General features: G+C 32.2%; 1 protein-coding gene and 2 long non-coding RNA genes across 8 annotated transcripts in view; 1 reads left to right on the top strand and 2 right to left on the bottom strand.

Annotated features, from left to right (window-relative positions):
• The window catches only part of LOC126880546 (protein bric-a-brac 1-like), a 53628-nt gene extending 43062 nt beyond the window's left edge, over positions 1–10566 (bottom strand). The window contains exons 1-2 of one of the 5 annotated variants that reach the window (XM_050644476.1): positions 10478–10566; positions 4397–4588 (exon numbers count right to left, since the gene is read on the bottom strand). In XM_050644476.1, coding sequence (XP_050500433.1) covers positions 4397–4567 — 171 coding nt within the window. In that variant the 5' untranslated portion in view covers positions 4568–4588; positions 10478–10566. Of the gene's footprint in view, positions 1–4396; positions 4589–9825; positions 10005–10261 lie in introns of those variants that run through there. The other 4 variants (XM_050644474.1, XM_050644475.1, XM_050644473.1 and 1 more) reach the window with 4 other exon arrangements.
• A 1956-nt stretch (positions 10567–12522) lies between these two features.
• On the bottom strand, positions 12523–16302 carry LOC126880550 (uncharacterized). 2 transcript variants are annotated; one of them, XR_007696631.1, is made up of 2 exons: positions 15087–16302; positions 12523–12804 (listed from the first exon to the last, which is right to left on the bottom strand). It is a non-coding gene; the product is annotated as an uncharacterized LOC126880550 (long non-coding RNA). The 2 variants fall into 2 exon arrangements; XR_007696632.1 differs by having other exon boundaries at positions 16031–16302.
• Positions 16303–16335: 33 nt separating this feature from the next.
• The window catches only part of LOC126880551 (uncharacterized), a 1627-nt gene continuing 667 nt past the window's right edge, over positions 16336–17295 (top strand). The window contains exon 1 of the long non-coding RNA XR_007696633.1: positions 16336–16830. This is a non-coding gene — a long non-coding RNA (uncharacterized LOC126880551). The remainder of the gene's footprint in view (positions 16831–17295) is intronic.

The following is a 17295-nucleotide window of genomic DNA, read 5'->3' as shown; positions in this document are numbered from 1 at the left end:
TTATTTAAATATTTATTTGTTTACGGGATGTCCCCATTTTTACAAAAATAAAGTATCATAACCATAACACAAATACACACACCCAAACTTATACGGAATCACCATGTATTTCAAAGTAATATTAATTTTTTTTTTGAAAAAACTTGTTCTTGTTGCGAATAATAAAGGTTTTTATTGAAAATAAACAAATATATAAGACAATCGGATAGTACAGCTCGGTACGGTATTCGCGGTGTGCAAGTACTTGGAAGGGATACGCGAAACGATCGTGCGAGAATAGCGGAGAAATATTGCAACTTTCTTAAATAATTCATATTGTCAATTGAGATTGTCAAATTGACGTACATTTCATAACTATTGTCATTTAAGAAGAAAAATTATATATTGCTCCACAATATTGATATGATATACAATTATTATATAAAGGTAAATTTAATTAATTGTATTTTGCTTGCAGTACTGCATTTTAATAACTAATTTTATTTACTACATACAATTGTTTACGTTGTAATAACTCACGGTTCTTAGACATTACTACGGTTGCCTAAATCGACTAACCAATGAACATTAAAGGTGAGATTACGTCACGAGAGTTTACTGTCATTTGAATCGTAATATGATTTTTTTCGAATACTGAGAAAACCAAGTATTTTAGAAAAATTTAAACTCAGGATGCAAGATTACATTATTACCGAGGGCGGAAAGCCCCTTAGAATAAACAAGCAGATTTTATTGAATGAAATATTTGAAATTAAATATCACACTTCTCTTTTATTTTCAGCCCTGTAACTTATTAAAATAAACATTATAGAAGTTTTCAGGGACTTTCAGCCCTCAGTAATAATGTAGTCTTTCATTCTGAGTTTAAATTTTTTTAAAATATTTATTAGTTTTCTCAGGATTCGAAAAAAATGAATACAATTAAAACACATTGAGAATTTTGACATGCGTCAAAGTTTTGCATCAACTCAATGTAAAATTCTGAACTGTTGAATTCCAGCTTCCCTAATAATTATTTTACATCAAAAGATATTAGAAACTATTTGAAGAGGATTGAAATCTGTATTGGAAATAACTGTTAAAATTGGTCTACGTAATTAAACATATTCCAAAATTTTGTAAAAATGTAATACATTTTAGTTTTCAGCCCAAACTTAGGCCACACACAATGCAATAATGTTCACATTTTTGAACTGTCAATATTTTTATTTTATCATCACTATTGTTTAAAAACAATACAGTTGATAAGATACCCTCAGTTGCGGAGAAAGGATTAATAATAAAGATTTTTTTATTCAGTCAATGGTGTGAGCACTGTCAGTTAAATAGTAACGTGTGGCCTTACTTTTACACGCATACCTATTGTGGCAAATGTATCATATTTTTCAAAATTTTGGATTGCATTTAAATCGTAGAACAATTTTAACTTTTGATTTTAATACAGATTTTAATTCTCTACAAGTATTCTCTCATGACTTTTGATGTAGAATAATTAGGGAAGCAGGAATTCAACAATTCAGAATTTTACATTGAGTTTCCTATGGCCCTTTTTACGATTCACCACCCGGTATAAGATGTGTATATAAATGTGTACTATTTGTCTTATTATTTCATAATAACACAAATAATACACATATATACACAATAACAGACATTCAATGATCGAAAATAATTTAAAAATATGGGAATGTAAACTCTTGTGACGTAAAGTCAAAAATAGAAGTCTCCCCACCACCGTCGGACAAGACAACCGTAATAAAGTCTAATAACCGTGGTAATAACTAACCTAAATCTTATTTTGTCTTCTTATTATTTTTTTTACTATGGCCTTGACAATTATCCAGTAACCAGGGCCATAGGATTGGCCAATATAATTAAAAGTGCTAAAAATGTTGCCGAGCTATGAAACCAGGTGTCGCTTTTCCGAACTTGCACGGTCCCAATAGGTTATTTGCTTGAGTTGCAAATTGAACGAAAATAAATAAACTAACTCTTGCGTCCAAAAACGAAAATATTATGACAAATTTGGGGTTATAGAACTTACGAGGAAAAATTATTGGTCTTGTGGAGAAAGTAATGTTCTCAGAGGGACATAGCTGTAGAGCTAGGCCTAATACACGGCGTTCTGTCCAAATCCTATTCTAGGTAACAGGAACTAGGAAAGCTAAAAAATAAAGCAAGGGAAAGTCGCCAAAAGTAATAACGGTCTACAAGATCGTTTAATTGTCCAATTAGCTCAACCATTTCTCACCTGCAGCTCCAAAGGCAGCTTTTGGAAGCTACAAGTGTAACTGTTTCAGTTGAAACGATAAGAAGAAGAGTTCGTACCAAGAAGTATACAGCAAAAGACAGTTATGGGTTCCCGAGTTATCCAGGCAGCACAAGATTGCTCGTCTAAATTGGTGTCTTCAGCACCAAAACTGGAACATTGGGAATTGACAAAATGTGCTATTTTCAAAAAAAGTCAGTGACCCATGAAATCGTGTACTTAGAGGTCGAGGAAGACAAGCAAGAACGAAAACTGTCAGATCTGTTCACAAATATACAAGGGGAAGTGTAATGCTCTGGAGAGGAATTGTGATCAGTAAAAAAACTCCTTTAATTTTCATCCAATCAACTTTAACTGCTCACAGGTATGTTGATAACCTGTAGTCGGGTTCTGGAGAGGTGCAGCAGGAGAAAATTTAATTTTATTGCGTGATAATGGACCTCTACATGCCGTTAGAGTGACTACATACATCATTGAAGCAGAAGGTATCCCTTGTTTGGAGTGGCCTGCTTGCTCACCCGAGCTTAATCCTATAGAACAGCGGTTCTCAATCTGTGGTACATGTACCACTGGTGGTACATTTCATTTTTTGAGGTGGTACACAAAACGCAAAAACAGCCAAAATCAGCACCACTATTATAGATAATTAGATCACCTAGTTAGATATGTATTTCAGTTAGGTGGTACCAAAAATAATAAAAAGTATTTGACTCAATTGACATGACTCAAAAAGATTGAGAACCGCTGCTATAGAATATTTGTGGGATATGCTTAAAAGAAAAATTAGAGCTTGCCGGGATAATCCACAAAACACCGCACGGCTAGTACAAGTTGCTCTTAAAGGATGGAGCAACCTACCACAACAAAATGTTGATGATTTGATTAGGAGTGTGCCACGCAAACTGTAGCTTGCATAAGGACTAGAGGTGGTAACACTGACTACCACAAAATACAAAAAAAAATGATTCTAATAATAATATTATTCGTTTTACATTGAAATTTTGTATGCTATTGACTTTAAAACAACTACTTTCAATTTGTTTGTTAAATACTTTATTGTTTTATTGAATTGTTATGTACTTATTTGTTATTAAATTGCTTTAAAATAAATATTGTTTGACTTCATGTGTTTGTTTTTTTAATTTCGCACGAAATAGTAAGAAATATTAGATGATTCCATATAAGTTTGGGTGTGATATTGTTAAACAAATGATTAATTTAAACAAATTAAACTTCCTGAAAATCTTATTAAAACGAAAATCTCTGAAAATCTCAGTCAAGCAGTGCTTACAGATATTATATCTACCACCAGATCATAAGGTTGACTAAAGTTATTTCCCAGTATGTGAATCCTGTTAATTGAAGAGAATTTGCCATAGTTTGTGTGATAGTGTTTTATAGAAAACACAGGCATGCCTCTAAGAATTCTAGTGCTACATCTAAAGTTGTTAATACTTAATAAATCAGAACAGTCGGTGGTATGGTCAAGTAGTTTATAGAGAACAATTAGATCACATTTAGTTCTGCAGTCTTCTAAGGAACTAATTTAGCCTTGACCTTAGTTCCACCAAAGACATGTTCTTTAAGTTTAATCTATAAGCACAAATCCCGAGAAACTTATTTTGAATTTTTTCAAGGGTGTAAATATGGTTTTTGTTCATGAATGTTGATTTTCATATCAAATATACTCTTTAAGGAATTAAAACATCCATAAATAAAAGGGAGATGTTTCTTTTTGATAGGAAAATTGTTATGTTTTCTTCATAGTCTCATACAGACTGAAAATTCTAATAAATTCCTATATAGAAGTCTAGGTGGTACCATCCAAAAGAAATTATACTTATTGTATAAATAAGTGTACTTATTCTCTGCTTTAGTAATAAAGTGGTGTAACTCAAAATTTATCTGTTTTCACTTAAATAATGAAACTAAATAATTGCGTCGCCACCTATCGGTGAGTAGTAAAATCATATTCTTATTCAACCTGGAACCCTCATTTTAAACAAAGATAAAATGGGCAACTGCATTTGACTATTTAAAACACAGTTTTTGGCTGTTTTCTGAAGATCGTGTTTTTTGAGTTACACCACTTTATTACTAAAGCAGGGTTATACAACATTAATTTACCTGAAAATAGGAGCTACAAGCAGACAAAACAACTTTGTGGGCTTGAAGCTGTTTGCCTTCTGCTGCTAACGTTACATCTACTAGTGATTGGCTATTTAGGAGACTAGAAAACACTGATATGAAATTTGGCTGATGATTATTCCATCTTAAACAATACTGTTGAACTGTCATTGTGCTCTTTTTGTTGAATACCTAAAAATTGGAGTATTTCATAAATGGATTTCAAAGAAAAATGTGGAGTTTTGTATTTATGCTGCACATCAGAGAAAACGGCTACCCACAAAAAATTTATTTTATTTTTTCTTATTTATATTAAATTAAATCTATTGTGTATTAAGTCAGTCAGATAGATAGATAGATAGATGGATTAAGTGAGGTTGTTAAGACCCTACGGCCTCTCCACACTAGTTAAACTCTAGGATGTCAATACTTCTGAGGAAGTAGATTAGCCTCCTAGGAGGAGTAGGTAGATTAACCTCTTCTAGGAATTTTAGTTATTTGCAGAACACTCCTACTTAGTTGCATAGAATATGATCTGTTTCTTTTTCGTTGTCACAGAAACGACAGTTCTCACTAGGTATCTGATTTGTCCATTTTTTTGAGATGATATCTCAGAGGGCAGTGACCAGTGAGAAGGCCTGTGATCATTTTTATATCTTTTTTACTAATTTTGAGAAGGCAGTTTGATTGACATTGTCCTGGTGTGTTAGACCAGTACAATAATTGTAGTTGATTGAGTTACTGCTACATCTGCCACTTGTATAGACAATGGGTGCGTTCGGACGACCACAGCGGCTGGACAGCTGAGCCAGCAGTAGCTGTCAGACGTCACCGCTGGAAGCCAGCCGCTGAGAGATTTACTAAGCTTTCCCTATCACGGCTGGATACAACCACTCAGCCGATTTCTGCTGACCGCCAGCCGCTATGGTCGTCCGAACGCACCCAATATTATGACAAATTTTCGAAGGAAATCAGTTTCGAACAAATGTCCTTGAACCTTGTTTTTCAGACCATCGCGGACAGTATATTAGTATAATCAAAACATCAAATAAATTAAAATCAAGTGTTTGCACTAGAGCCGTTACACAGGACGGTATTTTAAAAATTAGAAACTTTTTATCAGTGTTAGACTGGAACATTTTTAATAGTGATTTTGATGTAGATTACTTAGCAGCGTTTTTAATAGATAATTATAATCATGCAGTATCCCAATATTTTCCACTAAAAACATTGGTTATTAAAAATAAAAAATGTCCTGTAAATTGGTTCAATGACAACTTAAAAAATATGAGAAATTATCTGCACTCTTATAAAATACGTGCTGATTCTAGTAAAAATCCAATACATTACAATCAATATAAAAAATACAAAAATCATTATAATGCCGATTTGAAAAACGCGAAAAAGATAGCTTATGATAAACTAATATTAACTTCAAAGAATAGATCCAAGACATGTTGGAAGATAATTAACTATGAGCGTAATAAAACCAATAGTTCACATAATATAACAACCAATATATCTTGTGACACTTTCCATAACTTTTTTGTTGAAATTGCCGAGAACATTATAAAAACCCTTCCTAATACATCAGACGACATAATCTTGAACTATCAAAACTTCCCAGCTCCATCGAGTTCGTTTTTTCTATCTCCAACTACTCAACAAGAAGTATCGGAGGTTATAAGTTCATTAAAAAATTCAAATTGTTTGGATACAAATGAGCTAAACGCTTCTTTTATAAAAAATACTTGTGAAATAATTACTGAACCTTTAACACATCTCATTAATAACATTTTTTTCAATCGGGATATTTCCAACTGGATTTAAATATGTACTCCAAAATTGTTCCTACCTTTACACAGGGCTATCGTGATCTTGTAGACAATTATAGACCAATTTCTATTGTTTCCATATTCAGTAAAATAATAGAAAAAATTCTGAAGCAACGCTTAATATCATACTTTGAAACCAATAACTTTCTTACCAGTTCACAATATGGGTTTTTAAAGGATCGTTCCACAACTAATGCACTCTTAGATGTGATGAGTGGCATAGTGGATGGCCTGGAGAAGCATAACCAAACTGCAGTAACGTTGTGCGATCTTTCAAAGGCCTTCGACTGTGTTTCTCATGATATCCTACTAAAAAAACTGCACTTTTAAGGTATCAGAGGTACTCCTCTAGAACTAATTAAATCATATCTAAGTGATAGATACCAAGCAGTCAGATACGGAAATTGTCTCTGAATTTAAGCATGTTAAGCATGGAGTTCCACAAGGTTCTGTTTTGGGTCCTCTATTATTTATTATATATGTTAATGACTTGCCCAATTTTATGGCTCCATGTAAAACAGTATTATTTGCAGACGACACTACTTTTATTTTTTTCAGACAGAAACCGTTCTCTTTTAGAAACCACTTCTACGAATGTAAATTCAAATGCTCAATCATGGTTCGCAGCAAATAAACTTAGACTAAATGACACCAAAACTTAAAATTCATTTATTTCATCTAATCCATTCGATGCTCGTGTGGAAAAAAATACTGTAAAATTGCTGGGCATGACAATTGACAACACACTGACTTGGTATAACCATATTGACCATATCAAAGGTAAACTTTCAAGTACTTTATTTTTACTTAGACAACTAAAACTTGTTACAAGTGTTGATACCTTAAGAACAATTTACTTTTCTCTTTTCCATTCGTTTTTAAGCTATGGCGTTATTTTGTGGGGAAACTCTTGCAATGCACTAACAATATTTAAATTTCAAAAAAAAGCAATTAGAATAATAGGTCTGGATCCCGCGTATGAAAAAAAAGTTGATTAATAGCAAGCTGAAAATTTGTTAATAGCTTAAGGGTGTCTAGTCGGATAAACTTTGATATATGCGAACACTGAAACAGGGGTAGTTTTAACTGTGGAACAGGTTAAAAATTTGGAACGGACACACCACGAAAACGGCACATGTATTTTGTCCGACAGAACAGACTTAAACTCTACGAACAGAGATTAAACTCTCATGCAAAAATCAGGCTGCTATTTATCACCAAATGGGCGTTTTAATGAGTGGAACATGTAGAATATTTCAAATGACAGGAGTTATGACAGGTGATAAATACCAGTCTGATTTTTGCATGAGAGTTTAATCTCTGTTCGGAGAGTTTAAGTCTGTTCTGTCGGACAAAATAAATGTGCCGTTTTCGTGATGTGGCTGTTCCAAATTTTTAACCTGTTCCACAGTTAAAACTGCCCCTGTTCCAGTGTTGGCATATATCAAAGTTTATCCGACTAGACACCCTTAAGCTATTAACAAATTTTCAGCTTGCTATTAATCAACTTTTTTTTCATACGCGGGATCCAGACCTATAATTGCAAAAGTTTTGGAATCTTGCAAACCATTATTTATTAAATATAAAATAATGCCCTTGCCAACACTATGGCTATACAATGTTTTCGTGGAAACACACAAAACTGCAGATACTTTAATTAAACAGTCTGACTTGCATAATTACAGCACAAGAGGTCAGAACAGTCAAATATCGTTTGAGTAAATCACAAAAACTCTATTGACTTTAACATAAATATAATGTCCTACCTATGGGTTTTAAAAACCTTTCAATCAATAAATTTAAAGTCAGTCTGAAAAAATATCTTCTGAGATTTGCTTTTACTCTATTAGTGAATATGTTGATCATTTTAAAGCAGTATCATGGACATGAATATTACTCACTATAATTTCCAATGTCTCATTTTGTGAATGTGCGTGAATGTATTTATATTTCTATATATGTTATTTGTATATACACATTATCTTATATATCTTATATATTTTATATATATCAAATTGACTTGCTACAATTTAAATTTTTTTTTGTAAACGTAGTCAATAAATTTTTGAATCTTTGAGATTCCAGGTCCAGAGTTCCTCTCTGATGTGGCTTTTCGATAGTCCACAACAGGGTTCTAGAACTTGGAATGGGGTGCTTCATTCCTTTCCATCCCAACCTTTTGCGAGGCTATCAGCTTCCTCATTTCCTGCAATTCCCTTGTGACCTGGCACCCACATCAAAGTTACTTTGTTGCATTCCACCAGCTAGCGTTGAGTCCGTTACACTTGTATAATATTATAATTGGTAACTAATGGAAAACAAGAAAATATTTGGGAAAATAATAAATGTATTGAAAATTTTGATGTTCTATCACAGTTCTAATAATAATACAATTATAGACTGCATAAAAAGTTATTATCACTTGTTTAAATAATATGTGTTGCCACCATGGTTCTGGGTGACATTCATCAATTGATTCGTCATATAACTGATCATGTTTTGGATGTTCCTTTGGCAAAAAGTGGTCAATTCCTCAATGAGAGTCATTTCAAGCTCTTCACATGTTTTTGAAACAGGTATACAACATCTTACAGACCTTTTGAGAAGGCTACATATACAGTGATGAGTGTGCTAATAACCAGCAAAATAGCACAAAAGATGGAAAACATAATACATTGCGAAACAAAAAGAGATGAAACTTGTTGAGGTGGAAATGATCGTTATAAACTTATAAATTAACATTACATTACATAGTTTCCCACCTTTAGATGTCTGTGACAGAAGTATTTTATAAAATTCTACTGTCACAGTGAGATTTGTCATACTCCTCCGATACGTCTAAATGTGGGAAACTATGTAATGTAATGTTAATTTATATGTTTATGACGATCATTTCCATCTCCACTAGTTTCATCTCTTTTTGTTTCGCAATATATTATGTTTTCTATCTTTTGTGCTATTTTGACAGTTAATAGCGTGCTTATCACTGTATGCTCAATAGAATTAAGGTCTGGACATTGAACAGGCCAGTCCATTTTTGGAGTACCAACATCTTCAAGATACTCTGTTACAATGATACTGTGTTACACATCTGTCAACAATCTGAACATACTGTGTGTCAACAATCTGAACAGACTTTCAATATTTATCCATTGTTATTAAGAAATACACTTCACTGTAAGGAGGCCTGTAAAACTAAGATATGTCAGACACTCTTTAGACCACTACAATAGTTCATACAGTTCCCAAAACAATCATATTGTGAAGCTTCGTTGATTCGCAAATAATGAGTTCTGAGAATTTTATAGTTTAATAGGTTTTGCGAATTTGTTTATTCTCTTTACAACCTCTCTCTACCTTCCCAGTACAAATATGATAATTAATTTCATTTAATTTACATACAACTTAAAAGACTATGAAAAAGAATATAAAAAAATAAAAGATTTCCTATATTTTGTGGTTGGACAGATTTCTCTGATGCAAGGCCGGAGATAATAGGCCTGCAAGGGATGCACTGCAAGCGGGCACGGCACCCCTATTTGGGGGGCACCAAAATGAGCTTTTTTTGCTGTATTACACAAAATAAATACCTACTTATTAAAAAGAAAACTAGAAGGCGCCTATGCTAGTTTTGTAGGCGGTACCTTGTATACTAGCGCCACGACTGTTCTGACAGACACTGTATTAAACAAATATTGCTTCCTTTTACTACGAATTTCAGCATATCTAGAGAACTTATTAGAGCTAAATATTGACAGATCAAATAGAGCAGCTGTTACTTTAACCAGTTCTTTCTTACTAGACTTCATCTACTAAACTGGTTTCCCAAATCTCAAATTACTACAATAACTACTGCTATATCATATTCAAACATTTCTCTAAGTAAACAGTTAAAATGTTCTGACATCAGATCTAAATAAACTATTAATGCTGTTTATTTTTGTTAAAAAAATGTACACACCTAAAAAGACTGTAACAAAATGAGTTACATCAATATTTATGCAAATACACATATTATTATAAAAATTACCTCCAAAAATCAGAACATATTCTATTATTAAGCATAATTTGTTAAAAAAATTCCTGAAGACTAATATATAAAAATATTTTGTCCTGTACCTTAATGTTCAAAATCAATAATGGGTCCTTGAAAACATAAAATCACAGACAATTTTACAAGAATAATATTTTGATAAGTATATTTAACTATGACAGTAATATTGTTATCCAAAATATGGGAAAATACCTTATTTATTCATAGAGGTATATATTGACATAGAGAGAGTGTCATTCGGAGCGAAGTGACGACACCATCTTTTTTCTTTGGATTAGTGCTACTTCACTCTTACACATAGTAAAGCTGCGACAGTATGATAAACGTCATTTTTAAGACGCGGCTAAACACAGTATAGGTAATAGGTATTTAGTCCATTCCGAAGTTGTAGTTTTGTTTTGACATTTCCCTTCTGACATAACCTATATGTGTATCATAAAATAATATAATATATTATATACATGCCTTTTTTGCCTTTACACTTACTTGTGAATTGATTTTTTGTTTTATTTATTTACTGAATATAGAGACACTTTTAAACTGTCCAAGGTTGTTCTAGCTTTGTTGTTTTAAAATTTGTGATGTTTGTTATAATGATAATAGGAGTCTTATTTAAATTGGTGCATTAAAAGGGATTTATTATATTATTAGCAGTAATTCCAAATGCGAATATTAGAGCAGGGCATTTAGCACAAAATAAATCGATTTTTAAATACAGCACCTAGAGATTTGCAACTTTTTGTATTGTGTTTAGGATGGTGTCAGAAAAAAGGTATACTATAGAAAAATGGGTGGAAATGACCCCCGGTGCTCAAAAATCCTCCACACTCCAGAAGACAACATGTCTTAGCAGTGATCTTGGGCACCAGGTAGTGCATCCAGAAGGTGACGTGACCATAGACATGTTTAAGTCTCTAGACACGAAAAGTTTAAAGTCTCTAGGTGCTGTATTTAAAAGTCGATTTATTCCTATGTTTTTAGTGCTAATGGTCTATATGTTTCAACACTATATCATGCCCAAAACACGCCATAATAATGTGTTTTGAAATGTCATAGAAACCTCATTTGTGACATTATTTACTTTTAATATTATATGACTACTGCATATGCATCCAATTTTCTGTAATTCTTGACGTTTTCGTAATCGAATTTTATCTGCACATTCTTTTGGCACCATCCCTAATTCCTCTAATTTAATCTAATAGCCTTTTAATAGTCTAATGAGATATGATGTAAGGTCCATCTGCACCGATCTGTTTAATGGATTAAAATTATTTGATGTAATTTAGTATGTTTACAAATTATAAAAAAAGGGTGCCCGATATAATTTTGTTTTGACTATAATTAATGAATAATTAAAAAATTACTTTTTTTTATATATTAAACAGTTATTTATGTATCAAGGGCATTAAATAGATGTTTATACCCTAAGGGCGACAAGCTTATAAATTACATAATTATGCATGTGGTGAATATAAAATTTTATGTCATAGCGGTTCATTGCGTCAGTTAAAGTTTTAATTTTATAATATAATAAATTAGAAGAAATACTGTATCGCAGCAGGTATTTAGTACTGTTGGTAGAAAAGTGATGTTGGTTAGCAATTTGGTATTAACATAAACAAAGTTTTTCTATGTGAAATTGTCAAAAAAGTCAGAATGCAAGAGAAATTCGATATTTCTGAAAAAAAGCCAATAAAGCGACTGAGAATCTATTACCAAATAAACGTATCTATGACAAGGAATACGCTAAATTTCAACCATGGATGACAGAAAATAATACTGAATGCGTAAATGAGACTGTACTACTGGCATACACTGTACAGGACGACCAAGAAAAACATGGAACAATAGGATAAGCAAGATTCTCAAAGCAAGAGGGAAGACATAGAGTGAGCCGAAGGAACTAGCTAGAGACAGAAAAGAGTGGTGTACATTTGTAGAAAAAAATTTAAGAGAGCTTGTACACCTCGACACCTTCGGGTATAAGAGGTTTTCGATTATGTATGCATGTTAATTATAGTCAGAACAAAATTATATCGGGCACCCCTTGTTTTTTATAATTGTTACCATACTAAATTACATATCCAATAATTTTAATCCATTATTAAACAGATCGGTGCAGATCGACATTATATTGGATCCTCTACTATAAATAAAAGATCCAAAGTACCAACAATACTGTCAGTAGTCTTAAAATATATTTATTAAAACATACCAACTGTAGAAAAATAATATAACTTATCAAATCTGTTTATTTAAAAAATACAGCTACTATTTATAATTATTATAAATATGATTTATACGTAATCATTTGATTTTAATTTCACACTATCACTTTGGACAGTTATAGTCTTTCTGGCATTATTCGAATTTCACTTTTATCCAATTGCGGTTGCAACTCCAATAGAGTCATGTAACAGTTTTGTAACTTGATTTGTGGACGTCCGTGAGAGCGGTTGCAACTCCACTGGAGATTCCTGTGGCAGTTCTGTACTGGAAACTGTGTCAGAGAAATCCTAAAAAAATATTTTTGTTAGATTCCAAAGCCACAAGAATAATGGAAACATATAGCAAAGGAATTTGAAGCAAGATTGAACTTTCCCCATTGCTTCGGTGCCGTTGACGGCAAATATGTGCAGAGTATTCTACCAAATGGGCAAGGTTCCTATTTTTATAACTATAAAGGATTTCATAGTATGGTTTTGATGGCAGTTGTAAATGCTAATTATGAGTTCATAATATACGAATTTGGCGTGAATGGGAGAATTTGTGATGGAGGTGTTATAGAGCAAACACTATTTTACAACAAATTAAAAGAAAATACATTACAAATTCCAGTCTTTGATCGCCTCAGTGGTTCAGATAAAATGCTTAGTGAAGTGTTTATTGGTGTTGAAGCTTTTGCCTTAGCTCCACATTTCTTAAAACCGTTTAATCAAAGAGAATTAACAAATGAACGCAAAAATTCAATTACCGCCTGTCAAGGACAAGGCGAGTTGTAGAAAATGCCTTTGGTATTTTAGCTAACAGATTTTGAATTTTCCATACCACTATTAATTTAAATCTAAAAACTGTATATATCATTGTCATGACATATTGTGTACTCCATAACTTTTTGAGAATTAAATATGCTTCAACCTATACTCCCATTGGAAGCTTAGACGTTGACAATAGGAATGGTTTAAGAACAGAAGATTCTAATCTCATTGATATGCAGAGATAACATTATATAAGTATTTCCAGAGACGCCAAGCAAACTAAGGATAAACTTTTTTTATGGTATTTCAATAATGAAGGTAGTGTACCATGACAAAATAGCCATGGTGTAATTCATAATATAGTTTAATTATAGAATTTAATTCAAGTTCTAAATATTGTGAACGTAGATATAGTTTAATAAAGAAATTTTTTTAAATTAATCATGGTTTTTAATTGATAGAAACTTACAAAATACCTTTTCAGGTAGATATGATTATTCCACAAACGCAAATATGCAACAAATATGTGTGTCAAGTGTCAACAATAGAAATAGCAGGAAATTTCTTAGACAGTTAGAAATTCGATTAGCATCTTTTATTTCGACAAAAATTTGGCATCCATGCCCAAAATTCTGCTTAAATTTTTGTAGAGAGTAGAAAGACTTCCGGAGTGGAAATTGAAACACCAATCAGTAGTAAATTAAGAAATGCAATTTTCTTTACACCTACAACAGTGGCTCAATCCCATATGAACATAATACTACATTAAATATGCCACAAGAAAACAGTGTCAGAACTTAGCAGAAATACATAAGTTGATTAATTATTATATTCTATTATTATAAGTATATAAATTTTTTTTGGCAGTAGTACCCCAATATTGCAAAATTAAATACTAAAATGGTAAAAGAAATTTATATGATTTAAAAGAATTCTCTATTTTAGAATGAACTAAAAATATAAAATATTGCCTCTTTTAATTTTTCAATCATTAAAGTGTATGCTTCATTCTCTACTTTTCACCTTCCATAATGCATGCCAGCTCAAAAATTTGTACAACTCTTCAATTAAGAATAGGTTTGCAATGCTTCTAATATCACTCATTTCGACTGTCCACCTTGAAAACTTTTGCCGGACTGAACTTCTGACCACACTTCAAGTAAAACTGCACAGGTAAAATCTTCAGCATGTTGACGAGAGTACAGGCGGTGCTTGGAGGCTTACATGTGATACCGTCTTGCTGCTCTTACCTGCGCAAATGAGTCTCTGCAGACATGGTCTCAGGCAAAACGTAGTGTGTAGCCAGTGTATTATACTACAGACCTCAAGGCTCTGAGGATAGTCAGCATAATTTAGATTGCTCAGATTTCTGCATTATCATTATGAATGATATATGTACAACGTTATGCTGTCATGACATTTGCAAAAAAAATTGTTTGTATTGATGGTACCTATGGAACTAATATTGGTGAAGGCGTTGCTGTGACATACATGATTTCAAATAGAATGCATACTACAATTTCTACCTAATAATATCACTACAGATATGTTTATGAGAGATATAATGGAAACTTTTTATAACGGATGGACAGCAGTGATAATGTGACAGCTGTGTCTAATCGATTATTTTGTTCCTGGCACATTGATTGTGCCTGGAAAACTAATCTAACAAAAATTTCTGTAGTTGAAAAAAGAATGGAAGTATGTATACAAGTGCTTGAAATTTATACAAAGTACTTTAGAAGTTAACAACTTTTAAAAAGATTTGTTGAATTTTCCAACTGGAGAATGATTCTGGTACTGTTAAATTTTATGAGTACCTGAGTAAAAATTATAGTTTGAATACTAAGTCGGGGTTCTACTGTTATAGAAAGGAATTACTAACAAATACAAATATGTACTTGGAGAGTATGCACAGTATTATAAAAAGGTGAAACAACTAGATAAAAGCATGCATAATTTGACACACTACACTCGAGATAAACAAGTGGAAAGACTAATTCAGATAACAAAAGGTTTGTAAATATGTTTTGATTTAATTTTGTCAACATTTTTGTGGCTTTCAGGAAAAAGGACTGATTGATTGACTGCCATTAATTGTAGCCACAAATTATAAATTTGATATTGAAAGTGTGGAAGGAAATGATGAATTTAAAAAATGGATAATTAAAAATAAAACAAACTCAAAAATATGTACTGTTACAGAGAAACTGTTTAATGTATGTTATCTTGTCAGCTACATACTATGTAAAATATGCTACCATTCCTACTCATGTACTTGCCTTGATTATTTTATTAAATAAAATTCAATCAAATCTTTAATTCAATCAAATATTTGCCAGCACATTCACTACCTTTGTATTACATGAGTCACACTAAATAATTAAGTTCCAAGCAGTGATATTTGGGAAGAACTGGAGTCTTCAGCACCTACGCACACATCAAAAACCGAGGGATAGATAGAAATTACATGAGATACTATCTGCTCAGCACTGTAAGTAATTGCATTAGGTCAAAAATGCAACAGTGAAGATATTTTAATGACAGCCGTTAATCAAATTAAAGCTGTGAAAGCCAACAAATTTCACGTTGATCCAAATATGAGACTTGAGAAAATTCAGAAAGGGTGAAACAGGTGTCATTTTCTACCAAGAAAAAGACAGTGTCTACGTCTGGTAAACTATTAAGGAAGCCCAATATCGCAGAGTCCTCCAATTTGAATGAAGTATCCTCTAAATGGTATGTATTTGCATAATGCCTGTACCTATGTGTTGTGAGTACACAATTAAGTAATCAGCAAACTGCATGTCCATTTCTTGTTTAAGTTCACCATTATCTATAAATAGTTTTTCGCAGATTTTAAAACAACAAAACTAGAACAACTTGCAACAGAACAACTCCTCTATATTCAATGAAACAAGAATCAATTCAATTTCAATATACAACTCCTTGTATACAACACAATAAAACACAAAACATAGGTTAGGTTAAATAAAACGGAAATGTCAAAACAAACTACAACTTCGGAATGGACTAAATACCTATTACCTATACTGTGTTTAACCGTGTCTCATTTTTAAGTTAGGAGAAGTATGAAGTTAGCTGATGTCTTTCCTGTTATTTTTATTTTAGTCACTGTTTACATTTATTTGTAATTTGTAGATGTTTTTAGACAAATATTCTGTTTGGTTTTGTTTTTGATTGTTAATTGTGCAGCAAAATTGTGATAGTAAATTAAATATAAAGTTGTTTATCGCCTACAGAACTGAATTATCCCATAGTAATTATCAGTTTGTGTCAATTTGTTTAAAAAAGAAAAAACACCTTTCCTTGTGTTTGACAGACTTGTAGCAAGGGCTTTCTTGTGGATCCTGTAAATTGCGGGAATAGGACAGACAGGGATAAAATCCTCACTTTTTACTATTCCCAAGGCTATACATTTCCCCCATGCAATACATTTAAATGAATTTTATCCAAACAAAGGCAGGAACATTGGATAAAAGCAATAAGGAGAACAGACCTCAAATTAAAATATGAGAGTATACAGTAAACATTTTATAAGTGGTAAGTTTAAAGTAATTCAACTAAGTAATAAGTTTTTGAAATGTCTACAATAATAATATACATGTACTTACCAATTCGGTTCTAGTTTAGAACAAGGGTTATGTAAAGAAAATCATGCTTGATCATGTAAGATATAGTGTATTACAATATGGTTAAATGCAAAGCTTAATAATGCCTTAATGCATATAGCCTGCCTAAACTGTCCTTAAATCTTCTTTAGACTTTACAAATCTAACAATATCTGCGCTCTGCATTAGTTCATTCAGCTTGTGGTTCATTTTAATTCTCCATGAACCATCTCTACAATGTGTTGGTCCAAATATGTTCCTTAGTATTTTACGCTCAAATATTTTTAGTCGATTTTCATTAGTGGTTGAGATGGTCCACATTTCACATCCATATGTGACCACTGGTGTAATTACTGTTTTGTAGATTCTAAGCTTATACTCTAAGCATACTAAGTAT

The sequence above is a fragment of the Diabrotica virgifera genome, chromosome 2 (genome assembly GCF_917563875.1).
Source record: "Diabrotica virgifera virgifera chromosome 2, PGI_DIABVI_V3a".
In the NCBI taxonomy this organism is placed as follows: domain Eukaryota; kingdom Metazoa; phylum Arthropoda; class Insecta; order Coleoptera; family Chrysomelidae; genus Diabrotica; species Diabrotica virgifera.
The sequence above is the reverse complement of the archived record's forward strand: the minus strand, read 5'-3'. Positions and strand labels throughout refer to the sequence as shown.